This window comes from Balaenoptera ricei, chromosome 19, assembly GCF_028023285.1.
Source record: "Balaenoptera ricei isolate mBalRic1 chromosome 19, mBalRic1.hap2, whole genome shotgun sequence".
NCBI classification, from domain to species: Eukaryota; Metazoa; Chordata; class Mammalia; order Artiodactyla; family Balaenopteridae; genus Balaenoptera; species Balaenoptera ricei.
The window spans coordinates 5,576,071-5,594,481 of record NC_082657.1 but is presented as its reverse complement, the minus strand read 5'-3'; the positions used below and the strand labels follow the sequence as shown (position 1 = coordinate 5,594,481).

The following is an 18,411-nucleotide window of genomic DNA, read 5'->3' as shown; positions in this document are numbered from 1 at the left end:
CGCCATCTTTCTTTGTTCCTTAGCCGGCTGAACGCGCCATGTTGGCCTTGGATAGGCATCGGTCTCTGAAATCTAACGCAGTTAGCACAGCATTGTTGACCATCCCTCGCAACCGGCAGGTATTGATAAAAGCATTTAGAGGGCCAGGAATGATCTCGATGTCTTCCTACAGCCTTTACGGCCCCCGCCCGTCGGAAACGCCGAGGTGGGCGGGGCCATGTGACGTCATAGAGCAGAGCGCGCGGTCGGAATTCGGAAATCCGGCAGCGCTCCAAGGTCCTTGCCAGATACCCTGGTCCCAGCCGGTTCAGGAGGGCATCCGAATAGCAGGTGGACTCAGCCTTTTGTCGCTGCCAGTGGTGTCTGGAGGGGTTTGGGCTCAGGTGAGTCGGGTTGTGGGCTTGGATTCACGGCCTGTTGGGTCTGTGAAACGTGAGCGCGTGTGAAGGACCTTAATTGGGATTTTATTTAGAATCATTCCCAGAGACGTCTGGACGTTAGTGATGGGGCCTTTGGCAGTCAGTGATTAAGAGTCTGAAGAAATCATCGACCGAAAGTCCGACTCTGTCAGAGTCTGGAGTCCACTTGGATCACTCTGCTTGTGGGACTCAGGGGTTGAGAGCTGTGGTGGAAAGTTTGTATCGGTGAACGCGGTGTCTCGTCCGGGTTCGCGATTTAACCTGGGACTCAGTGTTAGAGAGGCCCGGGTTAGGGAGATGTCCCTGTTGGTTTCTTGGGCATGTTTGGAGTTTAGACTGGCATTTAAAATAGGACTCAGTCATAGAGACGCCTGGTGGGGGCTCTCAGTATTTGAGGAGGTTCAGGGTCAAACCTTGAACGCCAGAAACAGACTTGAAGGCTGCATTTCCCCAGTTCATCCAAGCACAGTTCACCCCTTCTAGTCTGTCCTCACGGACCTTACTAACAACTTTGTCTCCCCACATCACCACTCTTCTCGCTGTCCTCACAAAATTCAATGTGGTTTGGAGTGATCTAGTGCTAAGTTTACTATTTTTAATGAAATTTAATGTAGTTTTCGTTCTTCTTGTCTCCAAGTTTACTATACTTCTTTTGGATATTTCCGTTTAGGGTCGTTCTTACTCAAGTAAAAGCATTTCCTTTACCCTATATTCTGTTCCGCAGTGAGAACTTTTTTTTTCTTTTTAGAACTTTTTTTTTAATGCTAGATTTTTTTTTTCATTTGAGATAATCTGTATAAACATAAAGACAGTTGATTGTATCACTTAATTTCTCCGATCTCAACATATTTGCATTTGAGATATTTATACTTTTTAAAAATAGTTTCAGGGACTTCCCTGGCGGCGCAGTGGTTAAGAATCCGCCTGCCAACGCAGGGAATATGGGTTCAAGCCCTGGTCCGGGAAGATCCCACATGCCACGGAGCAACTAACCCCCTGCGCCACAACTACTGAGCCTGTGCTCTAGAGCCAGAGAGCTGCAACTACTGAGCCCGCGTGCCACAACTACTGAAGCCCGGGTGCCTAGATCCTGTGCTCTGCAACAAGAGAACACATTGCAATGAGAAGCCCTCGCACCACACCCCTCTCGCTGCAACTAGAAAGTCCACGCTGCAACGAAAACCCAATACAGCCAAAAATAAATAAATAAATAAAGTTTAAGAAAATAAAAATAGTTTCAATAGTATCAACACAGGTTGGTGAACCAGTGGCATGGTGTCTGGAATCAAATGTATTCATTAATGTAAGTAGTATTGACATACAATATTTTAAAGTATTCAATTATAATTTCAGTAACCCATTTTGACTTTCTGATTACTTTCTGATTCTACCACTCCACTTAAAAATTTATGGTACCTTTTTTGTTTTGTCCCAGAGATTTCTGGCTACCTTTATTTCTTGGTAAACTCTTTTTCCTTGACCTTTTTTTTGCAATTTCAGTTGGTGGGTTTTTTTGTTTTGGTTTTTTGTACTGTAGAAAAGGAAGTCTTTTTTAAATTTATTTATTTTTGTCTGTGTTGGGTCTTCGTTGCTGAGCGTGGGCTTTCTCTAGTTGTGGCGAGTGGGGGCCACTCTTCGTTGCCGTGCGCCAGCTTCTCATTGCGGTGGCTTCTCCTGTTGCAGAGTACGGGCTCTAGGCGCGTGGGCTTCAGTGGTTGTGGCATGCGGGCTCAGTAGTTGTGGCTCACGGGCTTAGTTGCTCCTCGACATGTGGTATCTTCCCAGACCAGGACTCGAACCCGTGTCCCCTGCATTGGCAGGCGGACCCCCAACCACTGCGCCACCAGGGAGGTCCCGAAAAGGAAGTCTTTTTTGTTGTAGTTTTATTTGGTATAAAATTCACCAAGTATAAGCATACATTTCAGTAATTTTAACTGAGTTTCTAGGGTTGTACAACCGTCAGCACAATCCAACTTTAAAACATTTCCATCACCCCAGAAAGTTGTCTTGATCCTCTGTGCACTCAGTTTCCACCCCTACCCAGAGCCACACAAAACCACTGATCATCTTCCTGCCTCTATTGATTTGCAATTTCTGGACATTTCATAGAAACAGAATAATAAAGTATGTAGTCTCCTGGGGCTGTCTTTTTTTCATTTAACATAATATATTTGAGGTCTATCTATATTATAAGTATCAGTAAGTTTTCCTTTTTTTTCCCCCAAGTGACTTATTGAGGCAAAATTGACAGACAATAAGCTGCGCATATTTAAATCGTACAGATTAGTAAGTTTGACATACATACTCATGAAACTATCACCACAATGAAGATAGTGAACATACCCATCACCTAAGAAGTTTCTTTGTGTCCCTTTTTAACCCATCCCTCTTATATTCCCCACACCTCCCCAAGCAACCACAAATCTATTTTTCATTACTATAGGTTAGTTTACAGTTCTTAAAAGTTTTATGTGAATGGAATCATACAGTGTACACTCATTTTTATTCTGACTTGTTTCACTCAACATTAATATTTTGAGATTCATCCTTGTGTGTATCCATAGTTTCTTTTTATTGCTTTGTATTCCATTGTAGGAACATTAGTTCATTCTATAGAGTTTATTAATTCACCTTTTTAAAAAAATTATTTATTTATTTATTTGGCTGCACCTGGTCTTAGTTGTGGCACGCGGGATCTTTGTTGCCGTATGTGGGATCTTCGTTGCAGCATACAGGGTATTTAGTTGTGGCATGTGGGATCTAGTTCCCCAACGAGGGATCAAACCCAGGCCCCCTGCAATGGGAGTGCAGAATCTCAACCACTGGACCACCAGGGAAGTCTCTAATTCACCTGTTGGTGGGTAGTTGTGTTTCCAGTTTTTAGCGCTTACAAATAAAGCTTCTGTGAACACTCATGTTCAAGTCTATAGTTACATGTGTCTTCTTTCTCCTGCATAAATCACCAGTAGTTGAATGGCTAAATCATGTGGTAGGTGTATGTTTAACTTTTAAAGAAACTGCTAAACTGTTCCCCAAAGTGGTTGTACTTTATTTATATCTAGGAGAAGCAGATGGATGGCTGTTGGGTGGCTCCACATTTTGTATCGTCTTTCTTTTTTTTTTTTTTTAATTAATTAATTAATTAATTAATGGCTGTGTTGGGTCTTCATTGCTACTCGCGGGCTTTCTATAGTTGCGGCGAGTGGGGGCCACTCTTCACTGTGGTGCGCGGGCTTTTCATTGTGGTGGCTTCTCTTGTTGCAGAGCACGGGGTCTAGGTGCTTGGGCTTCAGTAGTTGTGGCACACGGGCTCAGTAGTTGTGGCACACGGGCTTAGTTGCTCCGCGGCATGTGGGGTCTTCCTGGACCAGGGCTCGAACCCATGTCCCCTGCATTGGCAGGTGGATTCTTAACCGCTGTGCCACCAGGGAAGTCCCAAGAGTATATCTAGTTTTGTAAGAAACTGCCAAATTGTCTTCCAGAGTAGCTGTACCATCAGCAATAAATTAGAGTTCCTGTTGCTTCATATCCTCTTCAGCATTTGGTGTAGTCATTGTTTTGAATTTTGGTTATTCTAATAGGTGGGTGATGGTATCTCATTGTGTTTTTAATTTGTTATTTCCTAATTACATATGATGTAATTTCCAATTACACATGTTTTCATTTGCTTATTTGCTATCTGTATATCTTCTTTGGTAAGGTGTCAGTTCAGGTCTTTTGCCCATTTTTCAACTGGGTTGTGTTTTCTTATTGTTGAGTTTTTAAGAGTTCTTTGTATATTTTGGATAACAGTCCTTTATCAGATGTGTCTTTTGCAAATATTTTCTCCCAGCCTGTGGCTTGTCTTCTCAATTTCTTGAGGTAGTTTATATTTTTAGTTATTACATTTAAATTTATTATCCATTTTAATTTAATTGGAAATGGATATTCAGTTGTTCCAGTATATTTGTTGGAAAGACCATCTTTTCCCTCATTGCTTTGTCTTGCACCTTTGTTGAAAATCAGCTGACCATACTTGCATTTATTTCTCAATTCTCAATTCTGTTGCACTGACTTATGTATCTATCATTATGTCAATAAGTACCTATTTTATTACTATGGGTTTAAAATAATTTTTTTTCAATTTATTTTTATTTATTTATGGCTGTGTTGGGTCTTCGTTTCTGTGCGAGGGCTTTCTCTAGTTGTGGCAAGCGGGGGCCACTCTTCATCGCGGTGCGCGGGCCTCTCACTATTGCGGCCTCTCTTGTTGCAGAGCACAGGCTCCAGACGCGCAGGCTCAGTAATTGCGGCTCATGGGCCCATTTGCTCCGCGGCATGTGGGATCTTCCCAGACCAGGGCACGAACCCGTGTCCCCTGCATTGGCAGGCAGATTCTCAACCACTGCGCCACCAGGGAAGCCCTAAAATAAATTTTGAAATAGATTAGTATAAGCACTCACCAACTTTATAATTCTATTTTACAATTGGTCTAGCTAATCTAGATTCTTTATCTTTTAATGCAAATTTTAGTATCAGCTTCTCCATATTTATAAAATTCCTGGTGTACCTTTGATAGTGATTGCATTGAATCTGGGGAGAATTGCCACCACCATACTGAATCTTCCAATCTACAGGCTTGGAGTGTCTCTCTATTTATTTATATCTCTTTAAATTTGTCTCAGAAGTGTTTTACAGTTTTCAATATACAAGTCTTGCATTAGTTTTAATTTATTCTTAAGTATTTTTTTTCTTTTTGATGCTATTGTGTGTGGAATTGCTTCCTTAATTTCCTTATTGGCTGGATCATTGCTAGTATAGAGATATGCAATTTACTTTAATATATTGTTACTGTATCCTGTAACCTTGCTAAACTTATTTACTAGTTCTAATACATTTTTTTGCATGTATTTCTTAGGATTTTCTATATACAAAATCATATTGTCTATGAAGAAGAACAGTTGCACTCTGTATTTCCAATACAGATACCTTTACGTTTTTAAAATGTATTTATTTGTTTATTACCTATTGAACTGGCTGGAACCTTTAGTATAGTAATGGTTAAAACGGGTTAAGGCAGCTATCCTTGCATTGTTCTCAATTCTAGGAGAAAAACATTCAGAATTTTACCATTAAGTATGATGTTGGTTTTGGTTTTTCATAGCTGCCCTTTATTAGTTTGAGTAACTTCCTTTCTGTTTCTAGTTTTTTGAAAGTTTTAATCATGAGTGGGTATTAAATGTGGTCACATACCTTTTCTGTATCCTTTGAGAAGAACCTGTGGGTTTTGTCCTTTATTGTATTAATTTGGAGTAGTACATTACTTTATTTTCCCATGATAAACCAACCTGGCATTCCTGGGATAAATCCCCCTTAGTTGTTGTCTATAATCCTTTTTGTATTATGCTGCATGTGCTTTGCTAATACATTGTTAACAATTTTTCACCTATATTCATGAAGGAGATTGGTCTATAGTTTTTTTTTTTTCTGTGATGTCTTTGTCTTGCTTTGGTATCTTAGCAATCCTGGCTTTATACAGTGAAGCCAGTTGAGAGTAGGCTTTTTTTGTGTGTGATGATTTTTTTTTTTTTTAAAGGAACTCCTTTATTTATTTATTTATTTATTTATTTATTTATTTATTTATTTATTTGTTTGTGGCTGTGTTGGGTCTTCGTTTCTGTGCGAGGGCTTTCTCTAGTTGCAGCAAGTGGGGGCCACTCTTCATCGCAGTGCGCGGGCCTCTCACTATCGCGGCCTTTCTTGTTGTGGAGCACAGGCTCCAGACGTGCAGGCTCAGTAGTTGTGGCTCACAGGCCTAGTTGCTCCGCGGCATGTGGGATCTTCCCAGACCAGGGCTCGAACCCATGTCCCCTGCATTGGCAGGCAGATTCTCAACCACTGTGCCACCAGGGAAGCCCCTGTGTGTGATGATTTTTAATTACTAATTCCATTTATTTACTTGTTACATAGGTATTCAAAGTTTTGAAAATATCTTATTGCAGTTTTGTTTCTTTCTAGGCATTTGTCCATTTCATCTAAGCCATATATATATACACACACAACATTTTATACAATTTTTAAAGGTTACACTCCATTTACAGTTATTACAAAATATTGACTATATTCCCCATGTCATATACCTTGTAACCTACCTTTGCTTTGAATTTATTGACAGTTTTATACCCTAGTATATGGTCTTTCCTGGAGAATGTTCCATGTAGTTTGAAAAAATATATATTTTGTTGCTGTTGATTGTAGTGTTAAATAAATGTCACTTAAGTTGATTGATTATATTGTTCAAGTCTGCTGTATCCTTGCTGGTTTTGTTTTTGTTTTTGTTTTATCATTATTGCCAACCAGGGAGAGCTCGCCTAACTCTTAGTGTCCAGCGTTTTTACTGGGGCCCAGTGAACATAGACATGATTGGCTGAACTTAGTCTCCAGCCCCTCTAGAAGTCAAGCTGATACCATGTGGTCCAAGGCCCCTCACCATAAATTACATCATTAGTGTAGACTATCTTGTATGGCCCAAGCCTCCCAGGTAAGCAAAGCCGTTCTTATCAGGTGGGGCATTCCAAGGGCTTATAGGTTCCCTCTCAGGAACTGAGGGCAAAGCCAAACCTCTGTTGGGCAAGATTAATCCTTTAGTATACAAAGAGAAATAAGACAATCTTAATGATTTGCTTAGTACGGTGGTCTTCAAAGTGAGGTGTGGGGACTTCCCTGGTGGCCCAGTGGTTGGGACTTTGCCGTCCAATGAGGGGGGTGCGGGTTTGATCCCTGGTTGGGGAGCTAGGATCCCACATACCTCGTGGCCAAAAAACCAAAACATAAAAACAGAAGCAGGGACTTCCCTGGTGGTGCAGTGGTTAAGAATCTGCCTGCCAATGCAGAGGACACGGGTTCGATCCCTGGTCCAGGAAGATCCTACATGTCACGGAGCAACTAAGCCTGTGTGCCACAACCAGTGAGCCTGTGCTCTAGAGCCCGCGAGCCACAACTACTGAGCCCGCACACCCAGAGCCCATGCTCCGCAACAAGAGAAGCCACCGCAATGAGAAGCCTACACACTGCAACAAAGAGTAGCCCCTGCTCACCGCAACTAGAGAAAGCCCGTGCGCAGCAACAAAGACCCAACGCAGCCAAAAATAAATAAATAAATAAATTTATTTAGCAAAAAAAGAAGAAACAATATTGTAAAAAATTCAATAAAGACTTTAAAGAAAATGGTCCACATAAAAAAAACTTTATAAAAAAAAATACTTAAAAAAAAAAAACTGCGATGTGTGTACCTACTGAGCATATACTTTTGAAGTGGTACCTGGGCACACATACTTTTTAAAGGCACAATGTCCAGCTCCTTGGAAACTTCCATGTGACCTCTTCTGTAAACTTGATCTGCTTGAGCTTTCACCCGAGGCATCATGTTCTGCTGATTCTGCTTTCCCTCCTTCCCTTTAATAGTCATGCCATTTCCTCTTCACAAAAGAATGGCATACATTTCATACATTCAGAACCTTGTTTTATTGCCCCAGAGTATGAAAGCCTCTGGGGAACCAAATAAAGGAACAGTTGGAAATAGTGGGGTCCCTTATTTAAGGATAAGTGACAGCATCTGGGCCCAGAGGGAATGTACACTCAAAGTCAATTTGCTCTTCAGCCCACAGGTCCTGGCTCCCCAGGAGAAAGAGTGATCAAGTGAAGGAATGAGGGGAGAAAGAGTAGATTCTTGGAGTTGGATATCATCATTTCTGAGGACATCTTTAACTGGACACCAAGATTTCTGTCTCTAAGAATTACATGGCAGATGCAGAAGAAACAAAAGACAGAATCCATGTTACTCACTATTTCCTGAGCGTAGAAGAAGATGATCAAGGTCCAGGTGATTTTTGGTTTGTTAGATCTTTCTTTTGTTGTCTAATGGATTTGTGGTGACCTGAAAAAAAATCAGTTCAACTAAAAGAAGTATAAATTGGGGATAATGGGGTTCTGGGGAGAAATTAACTTAGACTCTGAATTCAAAATCAGGACAAAGTGGGATCAGGAATATATCATTCATAGGGGTCACATCAAGTGACTAATATTGGAAGATAATGTGTGACTGTGGTGGACCCTGTGGGTTACATCAGCTGTCACTTTGCATTATCTCTGGCAGACGTCACAACCAGAGAAACACGAAAAGCTCTGTGGTATGTGTTGACTATGAGGAAAAAGCAGACCAGCTCCTTGAGGGATTCAGTGGTTTATGTCACTTAGGTGAATGGAATGATACTCCTAACAACATCGATAACTCTTAGGGGCTCCCCACTAGCCAGAGTACCACTGGCCTGGTACCAGTTGAGCATCTAAAAGAAAGATGAGTGCAACTGACTGAAGAACATTACCTATATAGCTATATAAAATTCCATGAGTTTATAATCATACTCAAAAAAGCCAGTTACAAGGTAAATAAGTACTAGGGATGTAATGTACAACATATGACTATAGCTAACACCGCTATATGATATATAGGAAAGTTGTTAAGAGTAAATCCTAAGAGTTCTCATCACAGGGAGAAAATCTTTTTCCTTTTTTTCTTTTCTTTTTGTTGTATCTACATGAGAGAAGATGGATGTTAGTTGAATCTATTGTGGTAGTCATTTTGCAATATATGTAAATCATACCATCATGCTATACATCTAAAACTTATACAGTGATATATGTCAATTATTTCTCAATAAAACTGGAATAAAAAACCATTGGAGTTTGATAGAAATCAAATATTTGACCTTTGAAATGATGAAGTAACATAATCAAACCTATGTTTTGGGGAACAGTGGTGGAGATTCACTCTTAGTTTAAGAAATAGATTCAGTGTGAAATAATTCAAGCTTCACAGATAACAGATCAATACTCCTTGACCATGAATTACATTCATATATGAACCACCTCTGCAGGGTGAGCCGCCATTGTCATTTTTATGACATCCTCCAGCCTGTTTTCAGTGTACTGGAATTCTTTACATTTTGGTGTCTACAGGCCAGCTTTCTTCTTTTTAACGTGATGCAATGAACACCAAATGATATATGTGTGATAATTCAATAATTCACGTATTGATGAATATTTAGATATTCTTGTTATTACAAACCATGTGACATAAAACATTCTTGTTAATGGCTTTTTGTGAAATTGTATCTGTACTGCTTCAGAGTGGCTACAGTTTCCACAATCCCTTCCTCAGGTTTGATAATTTGCTCAAAAACTCACAGAACTCAGGAAAGCACTTTTCTTAATTTACAGATTTATTTACTTACATTTACATGATACGACTCAGGAACAGTCAAATGGAAGAGACGCATAGAGCAAGGTATGGGGGTGTGTCACCCTTCCAGTACCTCACTGTGTTCACCAACTTGGAAACTTGCCAAACCTGTGGTTTTGGGGTTTTTTTTGAAGGTTTCATTACTTAGGCATGATTGATTAAATCATTGGCCATTGGTGATTGAACTCAGTCTCCAGCCCCTCTCCCCTCTCTGGAAGTTTCATCACATGGTTTGTTCCTCTAGCAACCAGCCCCCATCCCGAAGCTGTCTGGGTGCCCTCCCCCTACCTGTCATGTTATTAGCATACAAAAAACACTTATCGGTGTGGAGATTCTAAGTGTTTTAGGAGGTAGGGTACCAGGAACCAGGGACAAAGACCAAATGTTTATTTTTGTATCATATAATTGCTGAGTACTTTGTTTCAGCGTCTATCGTGTGGCTGCAATCAAGGTGTAAGCCCTAGGATGGGGTCTGATCTGAAGGCTCAAGTGAGGAAGGATGCACTTCTAAACTCACTTACATGGTTGTTGGCAGAATTCATTTCCAGAACTCAAATGAGATCCTCAGTTTCTACCTGTCTGCTCATGTAAGACCACTGAGTTCCTTGTCACGTGGGCCCCCCTAACATGCCATGTTGTTTCATCAAAGTCATCAAAGGACAGATTCTGTTAGCAAGCTGGAAATCATATGTAGCCTAATTTAAAAGGGGTATCTCATCACTTTTGCTCTATTCTTTTTTTTTTTTTTTAGAAACAATTCAGCCCATGCTCAAGGGAAGGGTACCTCACAGGGGCATAAATACCTAGTATGTAATAAGGAATTTGGCTGACTTTTGTCTCTGATTCCTGGGAGGTAACCTCTAAACCCTTGGAATTACCCATGTGATAAGAGTGTCTTTGTTTTTCATCTTGGACCACTGGGACCACACTTTATAGTTTATGCTATGAGGTGACTCATGTGGGCCCTAGATGATTTGTGCTCATGAGATAACTCAAGATGAGGGCTGTCCATGCCAAAAAGACCAACCATGTGATTAGAGGCTTGTGGCTTTCAGCCATATGTAACCAGTCTAGCCTCCAGGAAGGGGGAAGGACCTGTGTTCAGCCATGTGGTCAGTGATTCAATAAATCATGCATATATAATGAAGCTTCAATAAAAACTCGGGACACTGAAGTTCAGGTGAGCTTCCTTGGTTGGCAGTACTCCTGAGGACTGTCACACAATGTGGCTGGGAGAAGATAATGCTGTCCAGGACTCCATGATGAGAGTCATGTGTTTCAGTACAGAGTGGCCTTCATGTCTGACCTTTCTGGCACAAAAATCAGAACTTTGAAGATAATATTCCATTTTTTTTCTGAGTTCTATTGTTTCTGTTGTAGGTAATCTGTCTTTTGTCTCTGGATGCTTTTATAGTTTCTCTTCATATTTTGTGTATTATAGTTTTAGTCTGATGTGCCTATATATAGACTTCATGCTTGGAATTTGTTGGGATTCCTGAGTCTGAAGTTCAGAGTGTTTAATCAGTCTTGAAATTTTCATCTTTAGATCTTTGGATACTGCTTCTCCATTACTATATTTTCTCTTTGTTTTTCTTTTCAAATCTTCCTAATCAACTTTAATGGTCTTTTTTTTTTTTTTTTGCTGTGGACGTATCTTGTATAGTTTCTGGGGTTTTTTACATTTATTAAAAACACTGTTGTAAATTCTGGATGTAGAAACTGTTCATGGTTGATTCTCTTATTGGCTGTGAAGTTTCATGGTAATGTAGGAATACTTTATTTGTCCTGATGTCATTTGCATATTTTTAGTATGCAAATGGAAATAGGTGCTAAAATATATAGATAGAAAGATAGGATTTTGCTTCTACTGAAATGTATTTGAGAAAAGTATATAGATGCAGGCTATACAGTGAAAATTAGAACAACTTCTCTCATGCTTCTTCCATATTGATAAAAAGAATTCCCATCATATTAAACTGGACTCTGTTATTACAGGAATTGCTGACACTGGAGGATGTGGCTGTGGAGTTCAACTGGGAGGAGTGGCAGCTCCTGGATCCTGCTCAGAAAGACCTATACCGGGATGTGATGTTGGAGAACTTTAACAATTTGGTGTCACTGGGTAAGGACAACTCCCTGTGTCACTTAGAGGTGCCCAGTCACTGGCCTTTTCTCCATCACCTGATGAAAGCTTTGCAGTCACTGTGGTCTTCCAAAGAGTTAGATTTTCAGTCCCCTCTCTGGCCCCAAACAAAAGGGTATAATCTCCTGTATGCTGAAGGAGAACTTTTACTTTGCATACAAGAAATTTTGTCTCTAAAATGCAGTATTTTCCCATCTTGACATACTGTACCCCAGTCCCTGTATCTAAGTCTTCTATCATTTCTCACGAACAGGGTATCAAGCTACCAAATCAGATACACTCTCCAAGTTGGAACATGGAAAAGAACCATGCATAACAGAAAATGAAATCCAGAATAGAACCCGTCCAGGTGAGTGAGAGAGAACCAGCAAGGGGAGTGGTCAGGGAGGTCATATTCTAGTCATTAAGAGAAGGAGTCCCAGCTGTGAGGGTGACTGAGACCCCCACAACAGCTGCTCCACATAGTCATCTCCCCAGATGAGCACTCTTTCTTTGTGGGTATTTAGCTTTAAATATATTCCTTGTCTCTTCTTGGATCTGATATTTATTTCCTCTTACATCTTTATAATTTTGTACTGGGATCATATGGTAGACAATAAAGATCCAGTCCCTCCACTATATCATCTTTTAAGCACTTTCATTCCATACCACTCTTGTGAAATAATTTATCATTTCCTTTTTTTCCTAGGAATTGGGAAAGTTGACAGTCATCTGCCAGAGCACTCTCAAGACCAAAGACTTCCAAAGAGCCTGCAACAATGCAGTGAACAGAATGCATTTAGAAAGAGTATTCATCTGAGCAAAACACGTTTAGCCCTAATACAAAATCATACGTTTGACTTATGTAGAAAAGCTTGGAAATCAAGCTTAAGTTTAGTTAACCAGAAGAGAAGATATGAAATAAAGAACCCTGTGGAGTTTAATGGAGATAAGAAATTCTTTCTGCATGGTGATCGTGAACAGTTGTATTCTGTAATTGAATTTCCTGACAGTATAAAACACATAATTGCTAAGTTCCAAGTCCTTAAGCATCAGAGGACTCACAAAATAGAGAAATCCCAGGCCTGCATTGAAAGTGAGAAAACATGCATCAGGAAATCTCAGCTTATTTCTCATGAGAGCATTCATATAGGAGACAAACTCCATCGGTGTGATCTGTGTGAGAAATCCTTCTCCAGAAATGTCACGTTCACTAAACATCAGAAAACTCAAACACAAGACAAACCCCATTTAACCAGTGAATGCAGAAAAGTCTCTACTGTGAAGAGCAGTCCCACTGTACATCAGCAAACCCAAACAGGAGAGAAATCCTATATATGCAGTGAGTGTGGAAAAGGCTTCACAGTGAGGCGCTATCTGATTGCACATCAGCGAACTCACAGTGGAGAGAAACCTTATGTGTGCAGTGAATGTGGGAAAGGCTTCACCGTGAAGAGCAATCTCATTGTGCATCAGCGCACTCACACAGGGGAGAAACCCTATGTATGCAGCGAGTGTGCGAAAGGCTTCACTATGAAGCGCTATCTTGTTGTACACCAGCGAACTCATACTGGAGAGAAACCATATTTGTGCAGTGAATGTGGGAAAGGCTTCACCGTGAAGAGTAATCTCATCGTACATCAGCGATCTCATACAGGGGAGAAATCTTACATATGCGGTGAATGTGGGAAAGGCTTCACTGTGAAACGCACTCTCATTATACATCAGCGAACTCACACGGGAGAGAAATCTTACCTATGTAACGAATGCGGAAAAGGCTTCACCACAAAGCGCACTCTTGTTATACATCAGCGAACTCACACAGGAGAGAAACCCTATGAATGCAGTGAGTGTGGAAAAGCCTTCAGCCAGAAGATATGCCTCATACAACATGAGAGGTGTCATACAGGAAAGACGCCCTTTGTATGTACTGAGTGTGGAAAATCCTATTCCCACAAGTATGGTCTCATTACCCATCAGAGAATTCACACAGGAGAGAAACCCTATGAGTGCAATGAATGTGGAAAAGCCTTCACCACGAAGTCAGTACTCAATGTACATCAAAGAACTCACACAGGAGAAAGACCATATGGATGCAGTGATTGTGAGAAAGCCTTCTCCCACTTGTCAAACCTTGTTAAACATAAGAAAATGCACATAAGAGAAATGAGTAGATTCAGTCAAGTTGGAAATTCCTTTAACAGAGAGGCACAGCTCATTACTTACGATTGAACAAGAGCCCTGTTAATGCAGTGACTGGGGAAATGCCTTCTGTGGCAGCTAAGACTTTGTTTAAACACCAGTGTTTCTAGCAGAGCAGAACGTAATCATGGTACTGCCTGGTATCAGATGTGTGCCCTGAGGAGATGAAAGGATTTGCGCAGGAGATAAACCTGGTGAATATATTGAATGTGGTAGTGCCTTTGGTGATCCTTACCTCACATTTTCTGTCAATGAAAACATGTTGGAAAAACTGATACATTCATTGTGGAGATGCCTTGGGCAAAACTTTCTGACTTCATTATATGTCTGAAAAGTATATACTCTGTATTCTCCGACAAATTCTGTGAATACAGAGACTAGGAAAGTCTTCAGTCGGAAGACAGACTTTATTATCAGGGACCTTCATTGATCATCAGTGAGCTCATTGTTCATAGAAATATGATTTTTTTTAAAAAAAGGAAATGTGATGACCACGGGAATGTCTTTCCCCCAGAAAGAAGACCTCAATGAGTGTCAGAGTTCACACTGGAGAAAAACTTTTAAGAGAATAGTGTATATGGCAGGATTTCAGTGATACATTCTGCCTCATCATTTGTCAGGAAATCATATAGAAATTAAAACCTTTATGAACATGCTAAAGGTAGAGCATCTTTAGTTAAATATCAGAGGACTTAAAAAGGAATGAAGTCCTGTGCAAGTGATAAATGTTTGAGTGCTTTTTGTTACAACTCTAACCTCATCATATATCAGATAATGCACCTGAATCTCCTTTCTGGTTGCCTTGTCAGTAATTCCATAGTTTTAAAAAGAAGTCTGCTTTTCTCATCACTGATTTTTATTGTTATATACGATGCAAGAGTGTTCTATGCTTACCCTCATATGTGATTAGCTCTTACTTTTCTTCGGCTATAAACATAATTGTAAATTTAACATACTGAACTTTAAAAGGAAACTGAATATGAACATGTAGTTGCACTTGCTTAACTAAGTTTATAAATATGACCAAATATTTTACAAAACCACCTTCAAAGTTTTTATAAAATTTATAATTTGAAATCATTTTAACTTATAAGAAAATGCAAAAGTAGTCCAGATTCCCTAGTATCCTTTCTGCACCTTCTTCCAGTAAAAACATTTTATGTAACCATATTTTATTATCGAACCCAGGAAAATGACATTGGTAGTATACTGTTAACTCCTAATCTTTGGAGTTTAGATTTCACTAGATTTTACATGAATTTTTTAATCATTTTTTTTGTAATTCTAAGGTGTTTTATTACATATATAGATTTCATTGTAACCGTCATCCCCAGGACGTACAACTGTTTAATCAACACAGACACCCTCATGCTACTTTTTATGCTCACATCCTCTATCCAAACCTACCTCTGGCAACCACTTGTCTGTTTTCCATCAATATAATTTTGTCATTTATGAATGTTATCAAAATAATTTTTATAACTGGATTTTATATAAATAAGTTGTATTTATTTATACAAATTTACAATTTCTTATTAATGAGGGACATATAAGCTTTTTGTTTTTTTTGTCCCTCAGCAAATTGCTCTTAAGACTTATTTGAGTTGTATTGTTTTATTTTTATTAGTGAGTAGTATACATACAGGATGTATTAGTTTGTCCATTCACTCTTCAAAGAAGTTTGTATTGTTTCCTGGTTTCAACTGTTATAGGGAAAGATGCTGTAAATCGGCATCCAGGGTTTTGTGTGAACATAAATTTTCATTCCTCTATAATAAATATTCAGGTGTGTGCTTATTAGGACATATGGTAAGTTGTGTTTAGCTTTAAAAGAAACTACCAAACTCTCTTCCAGAGTGGCTATACCATTCGACATTCTCACCAGCAGTGTATGAAATCCACTTGTTCCACATCCTCTCCAGCATTTGGTATTTTCAGTATATTTTATTTTAGCCACTCTACTAGCAATAGATGAGAGATTCAATTGCTCTTCATCCTCACCAGCACTTGGTATTGTCCTATCTTACATTACTCATTCTATTAGGTTTGTGGTCATATCTGATCTTGAGCTTAACCTGCATTTCCCTCATGGCTAACAACCCTGTTATTGTGGTTGTTATTATCATTATCATCATCATTTTTGGACTTACTTATAACTGGAAATTTGTACCTTTTGACCACCTTCACCATTTCCACCCTCCCACCCCCTTCCAGCCTCTGGCAACCACAATCTGTTCTTTATTATCTACAAGTTTGGGGGGTTTTGGATTCTACAAATAAGAGAGATCATACAATATTCGTCTTTCTCGGCCTGACGTATTTCACTTAGCAAAATGCCCTCAATGTCGCAAATGGCAAGATTTCCTTCTTTTTATGGTTAGATAATATTCCATTGCATAAATACCACGTTTTCTCTATCCATTCATCTGTCAATAGACATTTAGGCTGTTTCCATGTCATGGCTCTTGTAAATAGTGCTGCTGTGAACATTGGGGATGCATGTATCTTTTCAAATTAGAGTTTTCATTTTTTTCTGGATATATATACCCAGGAGTGGACTTGCTGAATCATATGGTACTTCTATTTTTAATTTTTTGAGGAATCTGTATACTGTTTTTCATAGCTGTACCAATAACAATCTTCTTCATTCTTTTTATGTCTGCATAGTGTTCATGAAGAGACATCTCATGATTTATTTAACCCATCACCTACTAATGTACATTCATATTGGTATTAGTTACCTTTGACTGCATTACAAACCTACCTCTCTAAAACTTAATGTCTAAAGACAACAAACATTAATTATAATAAATATTAATTCTGTTATGTGGGTTGACGGTTGGACTGTCTGGTGTGCGCGGTCCTGACTGGGGGCTACACGATCTAGGTGGCTTTTCTGATGTATCTGAGCCTCCCCTGGAATGGTTGAGGCCACTTTTCACATAGTCTCTCATCCCAAGGCTAACCTGGGCTCTATTACAATGTGTCAGAAGAGCTCCAAGAGACAAATAGAACATGCCTCAGTGGGCAAGTCTATTTCTGTCCTCGGTGTCAAGCTTGCTATTGTCCCATTGGACACACTGGTCACAGTTACTGTGCAGGAGCACTATCCAAAGGTGTGAATGCAAGATGCAAGAGTAAGTTTTTGTAACAATCACAAGATTATTTATTTCCTTAAAATTGTCAAAATAGATGCTATGAATATCCTTGTACGTGTTTGTTCTCACAAAAATAATTTCTACTGAATTTCAATTCTTAAAATTGATTGGTGGCTCTAAGACAGAAGCTTAAATTGGGTAATTGCAAGTTGTACTCTAAAAACATTTTATTAATTTTTATACTCTAGACTCAATCCTGCCCCCCTAAAAAACATACCAAACGTCTAACACGTACAATTTATGGGTGTGCATTTTTGGAACTAGATCTATGACAAGCTTGATAATAACATATTAATTCATTCAAAGCTGTATGTAGGGGACACCTCTGTTATCTACTGTGCAGATGAGAGACAAAGCCCAATAGAATGCCTTTATCCCATAGCCTGAGACTGAACATTATTCATCATTCACTCTTCATGAATTTGAATATTAGTAAGACTGGCATTTTAAAAATTAAGTATTTGCGATTTTTAAAAATAAGTGGCCAGTATATTATTTAGCTATTAAAAACTCTAGGTTGGCCTGGGCTTCCCCAGTGGTGCAGTGGTTAAGAATCCGCCTGTCAGTGCAGGGGACATGGGTTCAAGCCCTGGTCTGGGAAGATCCCACATCCCACATGCCGCAGAGCAGCTAAGCCCATGCTCCACAGCTAAGCCCATGCGCCACAGCTACTGAGTCTGCGCTCTAGAGCCCGTGAGCCACAGCTACCAAGCCCACCCGCGGCAACTACTGAAGCCCACACGCCTAGAGCCTGTGCTCCGCAACAAGAGGAGCCACCGCAATGAGAAGCCCATGCACAGCAATGAAGAGCAGCCCCCACTCGCCACAAGTAGAAGAAAGCCTGCGTGCAGCAACGAAGACCCAACGCAGCCAAAAATTAAAAAATAATTTTAAAAAGTAAAAAAAAAATTTAGGTTGGTCATCTTTTTCTTATTCCTTTTAAAATCTCTTTATAACAAATCCTAGTGAGGAATCAGAGAAAGTGGATCTCATATATCGATGGTGGGAATGTAAAATGATCCATTGAGTCTGGAGTAGTTTAGACATTTCTGTTTCAATACACTCATATCTATCTCTCTCTCTCACACACACACACACACACACACACACACACACACGGCATTTCCTTTCCTTTTCCTCCATTCTTCCAACGGGTTTAGTTGGATCCACAGTTACGGTGTTACATTACTATGACTTTGTAAAGCTATTTGCAACTGACTCACGTAGTGT

The 18,411-nt window shown here is 39.7% G+C and overlaps 1 protein-coding gene across 1 annotated transcript; it reads left to right on the top strand.

Moving 5' to 3' along the window:
* The first annotated feature begins 73 nt into the window (after nucleotides 1-73).
* On the top strand, nucleotides 74-14,136 carry ZNF614 (zinc finger protein 614). Its single transcript, XM_059905922.1, has 4 exons — nucleotides 74-383; nucleotides 11,695-11,821; nucleotides 12,096-12,191; nucleotides 12,531-14,136. Exons 1-4 carry the CDS (start codon nucleotides 150-152, stop codon nucleotides 14,051-14,053), a joined length of 1,980 nt encoding a protein of 659 aa, XP_059761905.1. The 5' UTR covers nucleotides 74-149; the 3' UTR covers nucleotides 14,054-14,136.
* Nucleotides 14,137-18,411: the final 4,275 nt, after the last annotated feature.

Excerpts from the sequence above, each read along its gene's own strand:
- ZNF614 (XM_059905922.1), top strand. The coding sequence starts at position 150 with ATGATCTCGATGTCTTCCTACAGCCTTTACGGCCCCCGCCCGTCGGAA. Across the intron at positions 11,822-12,095 it reads TAACAATTTGGTGTCACTGG|GGTATCAAGCTACCAAATCA; the intron begins GTAAGGACAACT and ends TCTCACGAACAG. Across the intron at positions 12,192-12,530 it reads CCAGAATAGAACCCGTCCAG|GAATTGGGAAAGTTGACAGT; the intron begins GTGAGTGAGAGA and ends TTTTTTTCCTAG.